Genomic DNA, 21497 nt, shown 5'->3' on the forward strand with positions numbered 1-21497 from the left:
AAACCTTAGAGGAAGCATGTCCACACTCTCTCGCACACACAAGACAGAAACCAGAAACCACAAGAATTAAGAGCCGCCGCTGCCAAAGGCTAGCTTTACCTCCACTGTGGCATCTGTAGCTACTGTTGTGAATAGGTGTTGAAACGGACGCTGACTGAGGGGGGAAACTTGTACAAGGCTTCATACGCTGAACCTTCTTTTAGGTAGTTGGAGGTTACTATTGTATATAGTATGTGTGTAGGGTGCATGTATATATATGTGTGTGTCCATGTGTTTATGTGACGTGTCCATAGTGCCTGTCCCCCTGTTTTATTTATAAGGTGCTAGAACAAGTAAGCAGAGGGGAGGGGAGGGGAGTGTGCTCTGTATGTGCATCTGTGTCTCTGTGTGTGTTGAGTGGAGGAGCAGATAAGTGTGCAACCCCCCACAAGCTGCTCCGGGGGAGGGGCGAGGAGTGAATTATTCATCCCACACAGGGACAGCCGATTGTGGGCCTTGCAGAGAGAGGAGCAGGCCCCTGCTGCCTCTGGATGCTCCGCTTTTCTGACGGAGCCGGCAACTGGAGGAGAGGGGAGGGGGAGGGCGTGGGGGGGGTAGACGTCTACGGGGAATCAGCCAGAACAAAACTAGATCTAACGGGGCTCCAGGGTAAGAGGAGGAGAAGAAGAAGTAGAGAGTGTGCGAGCAGTGAATGGAGAGAGAAAAGAGCGTGTGTGTGGGCGAGGGGGTGGTGGGGATTTAGAGGGAAGGAAAGAGATGGGGGGGTGGGGGGGGTGTTTGAGAGAAAGTGTTTGCATCTTACCTGGCCATGAGGTCCCATCATGGGGTTGCTGGGGTTGTGTGGGGGGGGCTGTGCGTGGGGGGACTGCTGAGAGCCGGGTGGTCCCTTTAAGAAAGAAGAGCGATATCAGAGAGGGGAGGGGCCAAAAAAAGGGGAGGGGAGGGGGTTTACACCTGAAGGAATTACCCAATCAAAATCATAAGAAAGAGGAGAACGAGAAGATGGGAGGAAGGGAGGGGGGAGTGAGTGGGGAGTTTTTTAGGCTGGAGGGGAAGAAGAGGAGGGGGGAAAGCTGAACATTTTGGGCAGGTGCTTTAAAAATGGCACTCCCTCCCAAAAAAAGATAAAAAGTAAAAATGCATAGAATTAAAAGCCACAGCCCATAAAGAAAAAAAACAGTTTTCATTTGACTTTAAGTCCAAACAAGCTCAGAGGGAAAAAAGAGAGTTAATCATTTGTATTTTGCTGGATGGGCTTCACATGTGTGGCTGCAGTGGAAGAGGTGATGGGTGATACTCAGGACCCTCAGCCTCAGGACAGAGGAGTACATGCAGTTCTCCCCTCCACCACTTGGGGGCAGTGTTGCCAAAGGCTGACTCTCCGGCAGCAGCAGGACGGGCACTAGTGGCAACTTCAAACCACAACCAAAGTTTTTCCTGCGTATTGTAAGCCTGCTTGAGAATGACACTGTATCCCTGTACACAAAGAGATCGACAACCCCCACACACACATACACCGCTGTGTTATTGCTGACATTTCACCCCAGGACAAGAGGTTAACGACCCCTAATAAATAACTCATTATGCCAGAGTCTCTCTTCCGCTCTATCGCTGTCAGTGTCTTCTTCTCCCCCGCCCCGTTTTGCAATTGTCTGAAGAAAACAAAAAGATGGGCAATTTACAAACAGCACATGGGAGTTTTCCGTGTGTCCCTCGAAGATGCCACATATGGATTTACCTCAGTGAGTCTCTGTGGGGATATCTGTACCTATAGCTGGCTCCAATAGAGCACATTTTAAGGTTGGGAAATACAAAGTCCATTGAGATTTATCCAAGTATCTGCATCCTAAATGACACCAATCACAAGCATACACATATCGATAATAGAAGTTGGCATGGGTCATGAAATCATAAAACTTCCCTGCACCTAAAACTGGAATCAAACTCATTTCTAATTAATCGCTGTGTTCATAAAATGTCAGAAAAGAGTAAAAGCACAAGGCAACTTGATTTTTTTCTTCAAACCAACAGTTCACAACCCCAGGATGCTTAGCCTACTACTATCATGTGTCAGAGAGAATCATCAAAGCAAATGGCTGCTATGCAAAAGACGCCTAAAACGGTTGATCAGTTATTAATTTCTGATCAGTCTGGATTGATAAAAGTTGCACCTATTTGATCAAACAGTGTCAGATTAAATCAAAAATGCTGCCAGTCTTCTGTTCTTGTACAGGTGCTTGCTCATTTAACATTTGAGCGAGCTAAGCCAGAGTGAGAATAAGAGTTTTGCGTGTTTGTCAAAGTGGAGTATCATAAAAGAAAAAAAAAAAAGTGTTGTTCAGGTGTCAGAATTGTCACAACACTTCTGACATCACAAACTCATGTAATAATCCGCAGCTCTCACAATGAGCATCAGCGATATCTGCAGAAAACAAACCAGAGCTTTCTGTTACATTAAGGTCCCTTGAACGCAACACATGCACAAACACGCATGCACACACACACACACACACATACACACACAAACACTCGTCCAATCTCACTCCCCCACCAATGTTATAAATAGCACTTCCATGCGCCCCCCCTCCCTCCCCCTAGCTTATTCACAGTCGTACTCTCACTAGTATCACCACCGCTGCCGCCCCTCCTCTCCTCTCGGCACACTGCCTCGTTCTCAGCGAGCAAACAACCGAGTGGTAGGTAGCCACAGAGACAAACACCGGGTCACAATTCTTGTGGTGCTGATCTTTCACATTTCCCTTCTCCCCCTCCTCCTCCTCCCTCCTCCTCCCACCACCTCTTCATCTCTCTCCATCCTCCCCTCCTCTCTCTGTCGAGTCACTCGCTTCTCCTCTCCTACTCTTCTCCACCACCTTATCGTGCCTCCTGCCAAATGCCAGTGCTGTCCATCACACCGCTGCCTCACAGAGAACATGCGTGCGTTGTGTGTGTGTGTGTGTGTTTTTGTTTGTGACTGTGCGTACATATGCCTGCATGTCTTTTATATATGTGTGCGTGCGTGTATGTCTGTTTCATTCTCTCTTCTGTACAGACAGCCATTTCCCACACTAAAACCTTTTCCCTTCACAGAGCCGGGACAGGTCAGAGACAGAGACGGGGATGGAGGTGGAGGAGTGGAGGAGAGGATGAATAAGGCAAGCTTGAATCACGAATCGGTTGAACGGCGGCCCGGAGAGAGCAGATGAGTGAACGGCGTGAGCTTCAGAGGCTGTGGTGGGTGTAAATATCAAGAGAGGAATAAACGGTGTTTGGAAAAATGTGGGGATACCAAAAAGAAAAAAAAAGGAAAGGGAAGAACAAGTAGGAGAGAAGAAGACCCTGAACTGTAACTGTGGCGTCATCTGATCAAACTCCATTATTGATTTTACACCGAAGGATTTAATTAGTAGAGCCCGACTGACACTGGGTTTTTTCAGATAATAAACGTCGCATATCATCAGATCAGCCAATAACGAACATTTTGTGGTAAATATATAACTGACTGCAGCTAAACAATAAACTAGTTTTATTAGTATTATAACTATGTCAGAGATGTTGTCCTGTGAAAACCAAATAACTTCAAAGTTGGTGATGAGAACTTTTCCATAGGAACTGACAAGACGAGGCGTTCACAGGACAGAGGGGACAGGATATAAGAGTTATGTTCATTAATAGTAATAACGATAAATATGAACCAAAACTCTCAAAACAAACTATAACTCAAATATTCACATAATACATCTGATGTTGCAGTTTACCGCAAAATATATATTCAATTAATCTGCTAACTTACAAAATGATACACATTCACAAACACCTGGGTTCTGTATTACTGCTCTGATGGTACGAGCCCAGCTATATTTATAAGTCTGACAAGCTGTGCCTGTGCTTCTCCTACAACATCAAGGGGATTTAACATGTCTGACATGTGTTATAAGTGAACCTGAATTCACACTTGACAGGAAAAGTACTAAAGAGCTGTTTGTTACGGGTGAAAAAAAAGAAAAAGAAATGATTAATGTGCTTTAGATGTAGAATTAACTGGTTATAAGTGGGTGGATAAATTCTAAAGGCCAAAATAGCTTTTAAAAAAATATTTACTGAATTTGAAATACAAGACGCCTCTGTCTTAGTGCTGCAGACAGAAATCATCTAAATCTAAACGAATTAATAGTAGAGGCAGAGGTAAGATGCATGAAAGGGTTGGGTTTGGAGGTGATGGAGAGATGGAGGAGCGAACAGGACAGTGGGGGAGGGGCCGGGGGGGTCATACCTGGAAGAAGCCTGGGGGCATGGGACCGCCTGGCATGGCGTCGTTGGGGGGCATGTTGCCCATCACTGGGCTTGGCGCTGCTGCTGCGCTCTGAAATCACACAAGGACAAAAACAAGTGATGAAATTATGAAATGTGCTGTTTTGTGTGTCTTTTTTTTTCTGTACCAGTGATCTATAGAAACATTTACATATATGATGCACTGGCCACCAATTTACTACAGGGGGCAGTGTCTGCACTTACAATCACAGCCCCCCCCCCCCCCCCCCCCCCCCCCCCCAACCCCACCACCACCTCTCCCTCCCATCTCAAGTTTAATGGTTAATTCAGAAAAGTGTCTTCTATTACAACCTTTAAACTGTTCCCTCATCTCTGTGTTAGAGAGAGAACGGCATTAACCACCTCATCTCGCTCCGTGGACTAAGACTGAAGGGAAGAGAGAAAGTTCAAGGTAAAATACCAAAATATTATTCTGGTCTTCCTCTCTCCCAGAGCCCATCCTGTGATGTCGCCTGACACACACACACACACACACACACCAGTTAATTGAAGAAAACTGATTTTACTGTCCTATACCCAGCTGTTATTTATAAGTTACAGCTAGTTAGTGTGTGAGCTTAATGAATGCTGTGCATATATGTATATATATATTTAACATTTTGGTTTACTTACACTGTGGTGCACTGTTTGATTATTATTCTGATAAAAATGTAAATGTAAACGTTCTTATATGCTAATCAATGCAACAGCAGTGAGGCTTTGCGTAGACTGTGGCAGTTCGTTAACGTCCAACTCAGTCATTGGCTGATTTCGGTATGTGTTGCATATACACTGGATTTGTCAATATATTAGGTACATCCAATACAAATACAACAGGCGTGCAAATAATCTCGAAACATTTACTAAGCTTCTAATTGGTTTTATTAACAATGTCAGAGGTGTTTTTTTTTTTTTCCCAGCTCTATACCAAGTCTGGAGGTGGTGTTGGATTTAACTTCAGTATATTTGAAAAGTGACTCACTACGGAAAAAAAACAAACCACAGTGTGAGCTTTGCATATTTGCACAGTAATTGTAGCGACATAGTTCTCTCTAATATTGAAGCTATGTTTACTAAAGCCTGGTACACACATAAAGATTTTCTAAATCTCAATAGATTTTTTTTTTTATCTGAGAGAGACCCCACACAAGAAGATAAAAAATCTTTGAACAGTTTTGATCATATTGTGTGAAGTGTACACCACACACATAAAGATTTGTCTTATGACACACTAGAATTTCGTCCCTCTCGCGTGATCAAACGTGATCTGACGTACTTCGTTGATGGTAGCCATGGAGACAGTCAGCTCGCTTCTTTATTGGTTACATTCAATTTCACGTCACATTCTGCGAAGTCGGTGATTCGGGATTGTCGGCTTCCCCCACACACAATTTGACTTGGTCGGAATGGGGAAAATCGGGGCAAAATCAGATGGATTATCAATGTGTGTGTGGCAGGCTTTATCTGTTATGTAAAGGTTTTGTTACATTTAATGCACAAGTTAACAGAAAATGATCTAACTTTGGAATGCAACACATTTTTTTTAGGTCTGAATTTGACTGAGTAGAGGAATAGGTTTTTTATTGCCCAATACTGGCAAAAAAAAATTTTTTTTTTTAATTGTTTTGATTTTAAAAACATTTTAACAACATTCAATATTGATATAATGTTGACTTCACTGTGGGTGAAATGACTTTAGATGGAAATCCCTCAAGTCATCAAGTGTCTTCAAGCATTTACACTTTCACATTACATTCCTTGTAAATAGTATCAAGTCATCAGCAAACTGAGCAGCTGTACTGTTTTCCAATCAAGTGACACATACTGGAAATCAAAGTCAACTATAACCATAAACTGTCCAATCAATCTGTTTGAAGTTCACAAATGTTTAATGTGAGGACCTAAAAAATACATATAAAATAAGAAGTAGTATTTTACTATGACTTCAAAATTAGCAATATTGCCATTTTATGATAGCATCAATTACATTTTGCAGAGTAAATCCAGATTTTACTGGAAAGTGGTTACCGTAACTGGTTTTCCGTCTGTGTAATTGTTCTGTCTGGGAAACAGGTAGGGAAGCAAAGTTTTGAAGGAACATTAATCTTGATGAGGCCAAGTTTGTTTGTTCAGATTTTTGGGCAGATGCAGATCATTTACTGTGGTTTTTTGATTTTTCTTTGCAGAAGCCAGGTGTGTGTTATTTAAAACTGGTCCGTGTTGGGCTCTATGTGTCTCTTAGTGCACTTTAAGTTAAGGAGTTTGAGATGTTGTTTAAATCTGGAGATCTGAAGATGTTTAAAAGCAAAAAAAAAAAAAAAAGACAAGTGTATCATTTAGACTTGATGAGAGCAGCTGCCAAACTGACACTAATCATATTACCATATGCAACAACAACACTACCGTTTCCAATCCCATTTACGTCAGTCAAACAATGTAAAAGAATAAAACTAGAATCTAGGATAGAAGAGGGGAAGAGGGAGGGAGGGGTGAGGTGAGGGGGGTGAGGGGGGGGTTCAGCCCGGGAGTTAAATATGATATAACTGTATTCTTGTCAACACACATAGACGGAGACGCATGTTCAGAGTGCTTACATAAGCACACCGGAACAAACGCACACATGAACACACAAGCACATGAGCGCGCAAACACACACACACACACACACACACACACACACACACACACACACACACACTCTGAACTCACAAAGAGTTGCATCACAGGCTCATAAAGTGCAGCCCTTCAGTACAGAGAGGCAGACAGGGGAGAACCACAAGCTACAGGACCAGAACAGGGAGGGGGTTTAAGACCCAGGGGAGGGAGTCGCTCTCACAAACACACACACACACATATACACGCATCCTCCGTTCCACCAGCACTCACACACACACACACACACACCTAACGAACGCACTGCATCCATGTGACATATACTGTATGCTTGGACAACAACGCATACTACCAATTACACGGATGTACACAAATACACTCGCTGCCCTTCTTCTCCCGACTATCTGAGACCAACACACAGAAAGAGAAGAAAAAAGAGGAAAAAAAATGCACACTCGCACAATGACACACACACACACACACACCTCCCCCCATCTTTATGCTAATTCTGCTAGTGAACATGAGCAGGCCACTGAGTCCCTGGGGAAGAAGCTGGGTCGACTGCCTCTTTCTCTACTCCCTCCCTCCTTCCCTCCCTCCTTCTCTCCCTCCTTCCTTCCCTCCCTCCCTCTCATCCATCTCCCTCACTCTCTTCTTCTACACACTTTTCTCTCCATCTCTTCTCCTCTCCGTGACCCCCCTCACTTATTTTTCCCAGCACTGGTGCACACACACACACACACACAACTACGCACACACACCTTCTCTGTGCCCCAACCCCTGTAAACCCCCCCACCACCACCACCACACTCACACACCACCACCACCGCCCCCCAGTAGGGTGTCAGCAGCTTGCAGAAGCTGTTGCTATGGAGACAGGTCCTATCTGCACTCTGTCCCCCTGGCATCCCCCGCTCCAGGAGCGCAGAGAGAGAGAGAGAGAGAGAGAAAGAGAGAGAAGAGAGAGAGTGAGAGAGAATAAGACGATGTAGGGGGGAGAGAGCGAGAGAGAGAGAGAGAGAGAGAGCGAGAGAGAGAGAGAGAGAGAGAAGGCACAAGAGCGAGATAGAGGAGAGAGTGAGTTAGAAGATACAAGAGTGAGGCAGAAGAGGGAGAGAAAAATAAGATGATGATAGGGAAGAAAAACAAAGAAATTAATGCTACACAGAGAGAGATTCTGTTCACAATCAATCACCTGGTCTTATTATTGTTGGAGACTATTAATGACCAGCGACGTGCCTCTGTATTCTCCAGTTTGCCGACTGAAATTGAATGCAAACTAAAAGCACACAGAGGGTGCAGTTGCCACCAGCAAAGCGTAAGGTAGATTTAGTATGCAGTCGGTCTTTATTAAAACCATCTGGCCTGGGGAAATACAAAAGGATCCAACAGTGCTTTTTAGTTTTTTTTGTAGTGGCACCCACAGTACTGCCTATATCTACCTTTCAATTTCAACTCCGCGGGCTCAGAAGCAGGAGACTGTCAGACTTGCCTCGTTGAATCAGAAACAACTTGATTCAACCGAGAAAGTAAATCTACAGGAATTTGTTTTCTTGATGGCGGTGCAGGTAAATAATGACTGCTAATGCAGACAGAGGAGGAGGAGAGAGAGAGAGAGAGCGTACTACCTATATGCAAAGAAGCAAGTTAGAGAAGACGGCACAATCCACAGACATCAATGCTGCACTAATTAGTTGATATAATGAACACAGAGTTTTGTAGTTGAGTTGAATTATTCATTTTCAGGCTGGATGTATGGAAAAGTCTGTGTGCAAAGGAAGCGCTGGGTGGCGGCACAACTTGAAAGGGCTTTAATGCCCGACATGCAGCAGAAAGGAGAAGAATACGTTTCTTTCATTGAAGCTGGCTGAAAGTTCAACAAAAACCCACGGGACACATTTTCACATGTGTGGGAATATTTACACTGTTAAAAACCGTAAACTATATTTTAATGGCCTCTTCTCGGCTGCACTGCACAAAACGTGGCGTCAAAACCATCCCACAGCCACGTCTGCACAAAAAGTAATATTAGGTCAGTTTTTATGTCATCAATAATATAGTACCTGGACTGGAGGCCCCAACTGTACCTCATCCCTGTGGCTGTGATGGGTCTGAATGGAGAACCATGACTTTTTCTTTTTTACAGTGTAATGCAACATCAGTCATCCTGTCAGTCTCTTCATTAAGGATCTAAACACTGGTTCACTGTTGTAAGTAAAACTTCAATTGTATTTTGATTGAAAAGCTCAAATGACTTGGCTTCATGTTCACAAATATGATTTTCTTTACTAGAATATGAAATTATTAGGTGAGAAAAGAAATATTAATGTCGTAGTTAAAATAAACAGTCGCACTCAGTCTAATCTGTACAGATGGAGGTCGAGGCAGAGGTTTGACAAAAATCGATCATAACATTTATATATTATTAACAGAAAAATGTTTAATTGAAGCACAAAAAAAAGATTTCATTCAGATGTTTTTTTTTTTTCCATCCTTTTGCTTTTCCAAATAAAAATGCACTGGATGATTTTATGACAAGTGCACTCAGCGGTTGAAGACAGTCCACTAGTTCCTCCCTTTTGTAATGACACATCAGAGTAAAGCATTAATTGGACGCCCCGGTGGCCTCGCAGTCGAAGACACGGAGGAGAAACCACATCATCTGAATTCTGCTCGAGACCTTTGTTGCATGTCATCCCGCCGTCTCCCCTCACGTTTCCTGTTTCTATCTCTCTCTCTGTCTGTCTCGCTCTACTGTGCACTTTAAAACAAAGGCGAAAATGGGCCTCCTGGTGGACTGGCAGTTTCACTGTAATTGTAGCATCTCCACTTCAGTTCTGGCCTTTGTCTCATGTCACCTTTTAGCTATGCAAAAATGGCACCAAAAAAGATACTTAAAAACCGACTGTCCCTTAAAATACTTTGAGTAAAAGAAGAGGTGAGCGATATATATATCGCCTACGATATTATCATAAATATTGTTTTGACAATGTGCAATTTCCCATTATCGAGTATTTATACCATCTCGAAAAGAAAACAATAGACGGTAAAGGAGAGGCACATGAAAGTCCTCATTCGCCAAATTCATGCCTCACAAGCCAATCAGTGGGCAGGATTCAGTCACGTGGTGGTAACGCGATCTCCTACAAACAGTCTTGGTGGTAACCGTAACACAACATCATCTTGCACTGAGGAAATATGACCCATTACCCTGCACTACTGTGTGCATGTTTTGCAGAACATGTATGAAGCACTTTGTTAACAATATTAAGAAATGGTAATGTGTCTATTTGCTCATGCTTGTCTGCTGGACAATTCACCTCAGCAGAGAACCTGACTCATTTAATGTCTCCACACTGGAGTTTAACTGGGGGTCTCTTAAATGCTTAAGTTAACAGAAAAGAAACAAGAGTTGTTCCAAAAAGCTGTGTCTATCCATAGATGTCCTGGTAAGCAAGTTGACTTTTACATCATATTTTGAAAAACCAAAATCAAATTTTAAAGGATATCATCAGATTACCGTTATCGGATAATTGAAAAAGAAAGAAAAAATTGAGATTTTTATTTTTTGCCCTTATCGCCCACCCCTAAGTAAAAGCAACAAAGAGCACAAGAGTATTGATCATTGAATTGACCTGTTTGTCAACAGTCTTCCATTTAACTTGCGATGCAACAGAACAAAGTTCTCAAAATAAAACGCATCCATATTTCCTGGAGCTGAAGCGACTGGGTAATTTATCAATCGGTTGATTAAAATAAATGAGACTCCAACAGTCTTGATGGCTGATAAATCGTGTAAGTGATTTTTCAAAGCAAACCTGCAATAAAAAACCAAAACACTGAAGCCAACAGCTCAAAATGTGGATAACGGCTGCTTGTCTTTCTATGCAGATTCATTGCCGAAGTAAATCATTAGTCTCAGCTCTAAAATATTCAGAGACAATGTAGCTGAATGCGTAACTGGCATGTCTTCACTCTGAGGTAGGCATCAGTTGGCTGCGAGCGCTTGAGGTACTTCCTCCACAGGGTTCCTACATGATATCTGGCTCTGGTTTGTTTGGGAAGCAGGTTTAGATCTCGCTTCACACCATAAAGCTGCAAACATGTACTGTGATATAAAGCTGCAACCTCTGATTCCTAATAGTAAATATTCACTCTCAACCCCGGGGTTCATCCCGTGTAATAAAACTTCATCCACCCCTCTGTGGTGACGCTGCGATGGCGTCTTTGTGGCAAAATATTTCAAAACACGCTGACGCCTTCATCTGAAGTCGTTTCTCCTCATGAGGATGCCCCGATGTGCTCGCTTTTTTTTTCTTTTTTTTTGTACTCCTCGGTGAAAGCCTACGATGTTTATGAATAATCCATCAGAGAACAAAAGACTAATGATCTGATTGGCTGCTACGGTACAGTATGTAGATGGGCTATACAGAAAAACATTGATCCCTCCCTCTCCATTTCCCTCTTCCTCTCGCTCACCCATAGGACCTACCGGACAGATCAATAGTGCTCAACACATTATTGACCTCTGCCTGATACCTTTCACAGGGCTAAAGACAGAGACATAAACACTGGATGGAGAGAGAGAGAGAGAGAGAGGGGGTATGACGAGACGGCAAATGTATCTGTGTGTGTGTGTGTGTGTCTGTATTTATGCGTGTCCCTGCCTGGAGAGGGGACTAATCTACATTCTGGTTCACACTGATATGTACCTCATCACTGTCTCCTTGACCTGCTGTCCTTAGCGCACAGAGAGAGGGAGAGAGGGAGAGGAAGAGAGAGGGAGGGAGGGGGGGTGAAGGAGTGAGGATGGGAGAGACTTGAGTGTGGAGACGGGAGGAAAAATAGCTGACTGTGGTGATCTGGCTAATTTATCAGCCCAGTCAAAACAGTGTGTTTCGCTCTGAAGCAACAGGATACGGCTGCTACTCTCACCGTCACGTCTGACAAACAAATGCACGCACACACATACATACACACATTCACACACAAAAAACACACACGCATACATAGACACGCATGCACAATCTCTCTGAAAGCCCAGCTGGTCCTCAAAACTGGCAAAGACATGCGCACCAAACACACGCTTCCCCCAAAAGCTGCTGCCAAGGTAGTGGTACTGAACCAGACAGGCGGACTCGTGCGTGCACAAACACACACACACACACATACAAACATGCACGCACGCACGCCGGATGACAGCACTAATACATGCTGCAGACACAACATCCACTTAGCCAACACTCCAGAGGGAAGGCAGCGAGGCCGAAAGACAAGAATATGAGGGGAACGAGAACAACTGTGGACTCCTGAATATAGCTTTGACTCAAGAAGATGGATGTTTCACTTCTTCTCCTTACTCCAAAACTACCGTATAATAATTTATTTTCCACTCATAAAAAAAAAAACCAAAAAAGAACTTCCTACTTCTTGACCCCGCTTCAGTCTGGGGTCAGGATTTCCAAACAGCTCCCCTTCAGCTGATTTACAGTCAGTCCATCGCTCACTTTACTACAGCACAGCAGCCACTTACACAGGACTCAACCTGCTTCCTTAAATTCAGGAATACCGTCTCCAACGGCCGCAGCGCTGCTCCGCCTCGGCTTTAGATAAGGTGATAAGCTGCATCCAAACCCAGTGTATGGAGAGTTCCTCCAGAGACAACTGACATATTACACAACTGTTGTCAAACTCAGTCAATTGCATCTTGAATTATGATTTCAAATATAGATCTTTACTTCAATGTAAATAAACTCAAGTCAAGTTCTCTCCCATGTTTCCTTTATATTCTACTATTCTATAAACCTAAGTCATAAAACACTTTACTTTCCTTACCAGTGTCACAAAGGTCATCATTTTATATTATCATAAAGGTCTTAAGACCTAAAATACTTATGAAAAGTTTGGATCAGTTTGCCATGAACTATCAAATTTTATTTTATATCCACAAATCATTACCAGTTGCTAGTTTAATACAGTCTCTTTTTCCACCCTTTCCATTACACTAGATTCTTCTGGTTGCAGAGAAGAGGATAAACAAAGGTTCAAGCACAATTCACGCAGCCGTCTAGTGTTGTGTTAGGACATTTTTATGCATCCATGAGCTGGTTTATAATTTTTAAAGGTTTTCTCTTTTTAAAAACTGCAGTGTAACCGACATGTGCCAACTGTAACTAATACGTCTTTGGGTTTAGAATTTTTCATGAATATTTAAGGCAATGAGAAAAACTGAAGTTACACCTGTGTCATTCTCCAAGACATCAGACGGTGCTGAAACCCTCCAAAATGTAAATTCGGAAAAAGTGTCACTGGGTTTTTACAATAGTGTTTGCACTTGAGAAAAAAAAGGTGAGTTTAGAAAAGCAGATGAAAACTTTAATTACACAAAAGACAATACTTTGAATTATGACATTTGCCTAAGTGTAATAAAACTAACCAAGGGGGATTCAGAGGAAATATGACGTTTGAATAAATGTTAGAACCTTTACCTTTGCTAAAATAGGAGTAATGATAGTTCTTTTAGTTTCCTACAATCCACAGACATAAAGCTGTCTTTAGAGGTATAGCTTTACAACCGCACACACACACACACACACACACACACACAGATCTCCTACAGTTATGTGATTTCAAATAAAAAGAGAATTTGATTTATCATCCATTTCCCTCCCTCTTTCTCTCTGTTTTGACATTTGCCCACTCAGCTCAATTTTCAAATACCTCACTGTGTCTTGGTTGTGTCTTCTCGTTGACTACGCTGCCCTCTCCTCCTCGGCACTACTAGGCATTGTGGGTAAACAGCTAGATTAGCCAATCAATCTTCCCTCAGGAATAGAGGTAGTACTGGTGGTGAGGGGGGTCAGAGAGAGGGGAAAAAGAGAAGAAGAGTTGGGAGCGAGGGAGTGAGCGATAAGGCGAGTGAGACGAGAGAGAGGAGAGGGGGCGGACTCGTGTGCTGGGTGAAGGAGAGAATAAGAGATATAGTAAAGCAGGGTGGGAGGAGAGAGAAAAAAAAGGCGGTGTGTGGAGGAGAATGTACATGGAGAGAGAAAGAGGGGGAGGGAGGAAAGATGCAGATGTGGGGGTGTCGCAGAGAAACCACAAGCTGCATGAACATGAAAACATGATGCGAGTTGCACAAAATGCAGCAGAGAGGGAGGCAGAGAGAGAGAGAGAGGGAGAGAGATGGGGGGGGTGGGAGTGAGAGAAACGTGGGCAGATGTGTTAAGAAAGAGTGAAGAGCAACAGTGCAGGTAGAAAAAAAAATTAAAAATCAGAGGATGAGTGTGATGAAGGAGTGAAGAATATGACTGGAGGTTGAGTGCTGTGCTGCTGGCAGCAGGTTTAATACCGCACATGAATTCACACCTGTTTATACGTTTTGGGAGGAACACGTGGTCGCACCATTTCTGGCTCACGATTCCTCAAAGCCACACAATGCATATTCCTAATCCATCTTCACAGGTTGCATACATCCTCTAACCTACATCTATTTCTATGCGCATTTTTTCAGGTTGTGCACAAAGCAAAAGAAAAGCTGAAATTTCTAGGAACGAGTTGGCAACCAGGCAAAAAGAAAGTTGTGAGTTTTTCTTTTCTTTTTTTTTAGGGTGGGGGGTGGGGGGGGGGGGGGGGCTCAGCTGAAGTTGAAAAGTTGATAAAATGCATAAAATATGATTTTGACGCATATGATGTATGTGACTTGACTGTTAGTTGTGTGTAACAATGAGCCGCCAAAAGCTCAGAGACAGAACCTAACAGGGATGTTATCAGGATTTAACGCTGATTAAAAAAAATTCAATCAGTCTAATTAATTAATTACTAAATGACATGATGTTTGAATAATGTATGGCATGTTGTATTATCGTCTATTAACACAGGAGATGACAGGCAGGCCAGTTAAAAATGAACCAGAGGACACTCAATGGGACAAAATTAACTCCTGGTTGTAATTACGTTTGTTCAATTAAAGTATAAAATTCACCTTTTAATTTTCTAACTTCACGTCAAATCATTAATATCATTAAAATCATTAAATAAAAAAAAGGATCATATTAATGTCAGTGACTTTATCGATGCATCACAATAGAGTGAGGTGCTTAAAGCCTCGGGGATAAAAACCAGTAAATTCTGTATTTAACGTATGTAAAGCCACTTAAGCCTCAACTTAACGCCAGCATAAACAGATAAATTAAAAAGACGTCAGAATATCGATGTGAATGTATATCCGAGGGGAAAACATCCTCTACCTGATCTCTGTAAAGCTGCCTCTTTAATTGGTGCATCAGATACCCGAGTAACAAACCCAGAACTTGACATTGTCTAACTATCGCGTCCAACTCGGGGTTTCATAACCAGTGTCAAGACTTGAGGTAGAAGTACCGTAGCCTCAACAGTAACCATGAACCTTTGCTGCGTCTCGGCACCCAGCAGAGAGAACTGTGATAATGCCTCTTAAATGCTGGCTTGCAATCTAGCAATCCTCAAAAGACTAAGAAACTCTTTTGAGGTAAGGTGAAATATTTTTTTTCTTCTGATGCCTCTAACCGACTCGTTCTTTTGAAACCAGGAGAAAAGGACCTGTGCTCAGAGACTAGCCTCGGGGGGCTGGAGCCAAAATTAAACCCTTCCCGTCTCCTTCGCTTTATCACTGTTCGGAGCAGACTCCGAGCAACCGTGTAGCACACCCATCCACATCTACACACATGCATACACACAGGGTTAACTGGCACACTGGCTGGCACTGAGGGTGTGAGCCCCTCAACCCTCCGTCTTTGGGCCGGCTGCCAAAGATGCCCCCTGTCCAAAAATACAAACACACACTCACACACACACAGACACACACACACACACAAATCCCTGGCTTAGCCTCAGCCCAGTGCTGGGATTACCGGATTAGAACTCTATTCCATTATCTCCCCACACTATACAGTACACACACACACACACACACACGTACACACGCACACACACTGTCTTGGCTGGAGAGCAGAGGCTGAAGACAGACGCACAGTGTCAATCACAACACATGACATTTTCACATGAGAGGATACAGTTACAGTTTGGCCTCACAGTGCAGAAGAAAACCCCGTCTTTACATTATTATTGGGCCCCGTGGTGGAGCCGTTATTATTAGGACCCCGTCTGCAAATGACCTGAGCCCGGACTAGAGCATCTGTGACAGCAAACAACGCACACGCTGGAGCGTCCTTGGGTAAGAGGCTGAATCCCTATAAACTTTGTAAAAGATAAATAAATAAACCTGCTCCATAGCCAACCCTGACCTTTGACCTCTGGCCTCAACAAGATGCACAGAAAAGAAAAGTAAAAAAAAAAAAAAAAAGCTGAATTTCAAGCTCTCAAAGGCATCGAAAAATCCCTCAAGGACGCACACATACAAAAACACACAATGGAAACAGAACTTAGAGAGCTGCGTGGTTGTTGTATGAAAAAGAAAACGAAAAACATGGATCACAATTTAAAAAACAGGTGAAAACATACAACACCATCAGTCCTTAGATCCCCCGGCTCAGAGAAGAAATCACGGAGCTACACAGTGAGGAGGAGGAGAGATTTTGGGCGTCCGTGGTTTCTTTTCTTCTCTAACAATTTTAGGAACAGCACTGCTACAGTATGTAGTAATGAGATGGTTATTTGAATAATTGATGAATCGTTTAAGTCATTTCTCAAACAAAACTGAAAGAATCACAGTTTTCAGCCTCTCACGGAAAAGATTTTCTCTTTTTGTCTCGTATCATGTTTGACAGAATCTCTTTGGGTTTTGGACTGTTAATCAGATTAATTTAAAGATGTCACATTGGACATTTTTCTCAGTTTTCTGACATTTCATAGATTAAACAATTAGTCAAACGACATATTTGACAGATTTATCAATCATGAAATTAATTCCAACTTCCAAATAGCAACTGTGTCACAAACTATTCGTCTCTTTAATGATAAGCTGATGGGACAATTTCAAGGAGGAAGTGAACTACAACTCCCAAGGTGCATTCCCAATGTTTTGCTGCATTTGCCACCGTCAGTGAGAGGAAGCTAAAGATCCGTTATGTTCCCAACCAGAATGACAAACTGTTTTAAAGCTGCTGCACGGACTGTCGCCGCTTTTCCATAGCAACAGTGCAAAGTAAACTGATAAACAGAACATCATTTCTTCTTGCAATTAACAGGTGGTGTAGCCGCGCAAATTAACACTGGGGGCAAGAACTTAAATCTGCCAGCAGAGACATGCGATTGTGTATTTATTAACCTGCATTAAAGAACAACTTGACGTGGGAATACAGAACGGAGACAAACACTGTCGCACATGTCTGATGATGCTGAGTGTCGTCAGGCAGCATCACATAATTAATGTATCAGGTGGTTGGAGAAGTTAGATTTGTCTTTAATTTTGAACTCCATCTTACTCATTGATAGTTAGTCTAAAACAGAAATAATCATTATTCGGTTTTATTATAATATTCATAGGTTCAGCTTCTGAAACAGAGTGTTTGCCGCTCTTCTGTTACCTTCAGATTTTCAAGCGTTTCTCAGACAAAACAGAGGAATTTAAGGACGTCACCTTGACCTCTAAGAAAACTTTTTTTTCCCTCTATTCACTTACACTTTGTAGACGAAACATTAAAATAACTTAACCAAGAAAGTACGGTAATCTTCTGTCGTGAATAATCTTGAAGAAGTTCAGCTCTAGTACCTGCTAACACAATAAATATGAATAAAGTGTACTTCTCTAGAATAGAAACATGCAAACTTTTCAAAGTTTGATCCACTTGGCCAGATGTCCTTGAGGTGCCCACCATCCTCTACCTGCTCTCGTGGACGCTACTTAAAGATTCTTCTATACACTTGACCTCGCTGTAAACCATGTACAGTTTTCTTTCTCTTTCCTTTTTTTTTTTCTTTTTACATGTGTGCCTCAGGCAGGCACACAAAGAAACAAAAGCCCTGATTCCACAAAGTGTCTAAAGACAGTGGCTGTTTGTAAAAAAAAGAGAGAAGTGGCAGCATGCAGAGCCCATCTGTCACTTACGTAGTCATGGAAGGCCTTGGCCTCACTGGAGTGCTCGCATGTCTCCCTTCGGTCTGGAGCCGCACAATACAAATCCCAGAATACGCTGAAATGGAAAGGAGGGTGTTGAGGGGGGGAGAGAGAGGGGAGAGAGGAGGTCAAAGGTTACCAAACACAGCAATACAAGCAAATGTGTAACAGCTATTCATAGCCCATTCACACTCTCTCACTATCTCCATAGCGCTCTTAAACTGCCTCTTACACACTTGAGCATCATTGTAGGAGGGACACAATGCCAGTGTCGCCCCCTCAATCAACCTCTCACTCACTCAGAATACATACACACACGCACACACACTTGCATTACCATACTTTCATGGAGATTTCATTGACTGCATTCATTTTTTTCGCCCTAACTTTTAACTGTTACTGCCTCAACTCAGCACTCGGAGTACGCTCCAGTACACATGTTGACTGGTAAATGGCCTCATTGTTGAGGAGAATCGGCTCGACGTTTGATCCGTACAAGAATAGACAACTACAGCTGACACACGGAAATACATAAACAGTTTTCAACCAAGCTACCGTTTCAGTTTCTTTGGACGCCTTAAGTGGAAAATCACCAACACATACACAGGCCTAATAACAAGGCTAACAGCCTGTGTGCTACCTGTCTAAGAGGTCTTAATTCAATCAGTCTTTGTGCATTGATTTAGTGGAAGTGCTATAAACACAGGGAAATAGCGACTCGGCTAACGAGAGGACTAATCAGAAAGCCACTTCACGTGCCATAGCAATCTGCAATGCACCCAAACATGTTGAATCCTAAACATCTGGATTTTTTTTGTGCACCTCTGTACTTCATGAGACACGGTCGTATTTTTTAACAGTCCCAACTCTTTTCAAGCCATTTCAACACATCAAGTGAAATGTATGGAATATTTCGACAGCTGAAAACTCAACTTGTACTCTCACTTAACCTTCTTCCATGAGAAGGTCAGGGTGCATGGTTAAACTACTGAAGAGCAAATGTGATAAGCTGCTCAAGGGTTCATCAACTGGGGGGCACACTTAAAAAGTTACTTGTCTCAACCCTAAACCTCAAAGCTTTCAGTAAAAAAAAAAAGTTATTTTTCACTCTCTAGTTTGTGCACATTAAAAAGACGAATGTGTGTTGATAAGAACAGTATTGCTATTAAAAAGCTATATTCTGCAGTCAAGACAACATTATTTTATACTTATATTTTTCCACTAGGTTTCTATGAAAGCAGTCCATAATCAAACCAGAACATCAAACTTGTTCTTCAGATTTACCCAGGCTTGTATGCTTTCAGATTATTCTTCTATTCCTTCATTTTATTTTTATTAAAGCATGTCCTTGGGGTCATATTGCTGATGATGCTCTATAAGCCTGACGTTCATTCTTCTGACTCAGCAGAGTTAGGGCGAGCGTTACGCTGTTTTGAAGACCATTTAAGAGTTTATTTACAAGTCTGGGATTTAAATCCACAGGTTTTTTAAACATTTATTCCTTTGTAATATGCACAGTGCTAACGTCAGTGCAGCGTCATTCGGCATAATTTTCCATGAAAAAGTTTTAGACTCCAGACTGACGATTTCTGACATTTTGATTAGTGAAGACTCAAAAATGTGATAATATATAGCTATTGCTTGCTAAGTGCTTTATCTCTGCAGAGTTTATAACTTTCCAAGGACAAGGGTATTAAAACACCAACTTCTTATTCTCAACAAATCCCACAAATATTGACCATATTACAGATCAAATATAAAGTACTGAAGAATAACTCAAATGTTTTGTTGCTAAAATAGTTTAAACCTACCAATACCCCATAATGTCAAAAGGGAAAAAAGTTGTTTTTTTTCCTTTTTAATAAAATTTGAAAACTGAATTATAAATCATTGACATAAGTATCCAGGCTTCTCTGTTCAGTAGTTGAAGTACCCTTGGCAGCGATTACAGGCTCAAATCTTCTTAGATATGACGCAACATGCTTCACACCTGGATTTGGTGATTCTCTGCCATTCTTCTCTTCAGACCCTCTCAATCCCTGCCAGCTCTCTAGGGAATGGTCAGTGGACCGTCACGTTTAGATCTGTTCATTTTCCCCCTCAACCCTGACCTGTCTCTCTGTCCCTGTCGATGAAAAACATGACACCATCGTCTCCATGCTGCACCATCAGGATGGCACTGGGCAGGTGATGAGTGGTGTCTGGTTTCCTCCAGGTATGATGCTTTAAATTGATGCCAAACGTTCATTTTTGGTTTAATCAGACCAGAGACTCTTTATTTCTTACAGTCTGAGAGAACATTAGCTGCTTTAGTGCAGTCTCGATGAGGGGAAGCTTGTATCTGACCACTCTGCTGTAAAGCCAGCAGTAACGGTTGTGCCTCTGGATGTTTCTTCCATCTCTACACAGGATCTCTGGAGCTCCGCCAGAGTGACCATCAGGTTCGTAGTCACTTCTGTTACCGAGGCCCTTTAAGGTTGACTGGGCAGCCAGCCCTAGGTAGAGTTCAGGTTGTTCCAACCTTCTTCTATTTAAGAAAGATGGAGGCCACTGTCCTCTTGGGAGCCTTCAGTGCAGCAGATTTTTTGTATCCTTCCCTAGATCTGTGCTCTGACATGATCCTGTCTCTGAGCTCTGGAGTCGGTTCCTTCCTCATGTTTTTTGCTCCAATATGCACTTTCAGCTGTGAGACCAGTACAAAGACAGGTATGTGTCTTTCCAAATCATGTCCTATTAATTCAAATTACCCCATGTGGATTCAAATCAAGGTCTCCAAGATGATCAAGCGACATTGGAGGCACTTGAGCTAAATTGAAAGGAACATGGCGAAGTGTTTGAATACTTACGTCAATGTGATATTTAAATATTTCCTTTTGCATAAAAGTCTAAAATTCTGTTTTCACTTTGTAATTGCAGGATATTGAGTGGAGATGACAAAGCAATAGCAAACTAATCCCTTTCTTACCTGATCAGAGTAGGATTCAGATAACAGTGTTACAGTCAAATACCTGCATCAACTGGATCCAACTTAGTTTAACCTTTACAGAAGTCAGCTAAAGGTTAAAGGGAAAGTTCAACATTTTGGCAAATTCGACTATTGCCATAATCACTAGTCATAGGAGTAGGTTTATTATACCTTTAATTGTATGTGCATGTTGTTTTGAGATCTGCGGGGCAGAGACGTGAGCTGCTCAGTGAACACAATGGAGGTGAACGGTACTGGTCCCCTGTCCCTCAAAACTCATCAAATACACAATCAAACAACTCCAAAACGCTCTCATGGACAAGTTGTGACCTGCACATCTGTCACGCTATGAAATAATAACGTATAATTATGTCACATTACGACACGCGAAGCAAATACTCTGAACTTCTTGCGCTTTTGAAATCACTCCGCCCAGCAGCCGTGTCTGGAATGAAGTTCTGGCTACGCATTTGCCTCGAAAACAACTCGGTCTCGTAATGTGACATGATCATTTCATAGCGTGGTGGTGAATGTGCAGGACACAACTTCTCC

General features: G+C 42.4%; 1 protein-coding gene across 3 annotated transcripts in view; it reads right to left on the reverse strand.

Annotated features, from left to right (window-relative positions):
* LOC311005631 (single-stranded DNA-binding protein 3) overlaps nucleotides 1–21497 on the reverse strand; it is a 36821-nt gene that overhangs the window by 6239 nt on the left and 9085 nt on the right. For all 3 annotated transcript variants that reach the window (XM_083998116.1, XM_083998115.1, XM_083998114.1), the window contains exons 4-6: nucleotides 17972–18056; nucleotides 4274–4363; nucleotides 803–886 (exon numbers count right to left, since the gene is read on the reverse strand). In XM_083998116.1, the coding sequence (XP_083854242.1) occupies nucleotides 803–886; nucleotides 4274–4363; nucleotides 17972–18056 (259 nt within the window). The remainder of the gene's footprint in view (nucleotides 1–802; nucleotides 887–4273; nucleotides 4364–17971; nucleotides 18057–21497) is intronic.

This window comes from Trachurus trachurus (genome assembly GCF_905171665.1).
Source record: "Trachurus trachurus genome assembly, chromosome: 22".
Taxonomy (NCBI): Eukaryota; Metazoa; Chordata; class Actinopteri; order Carangiformes; family Carangidae; genus Trachurus; species Trachurus trachurus.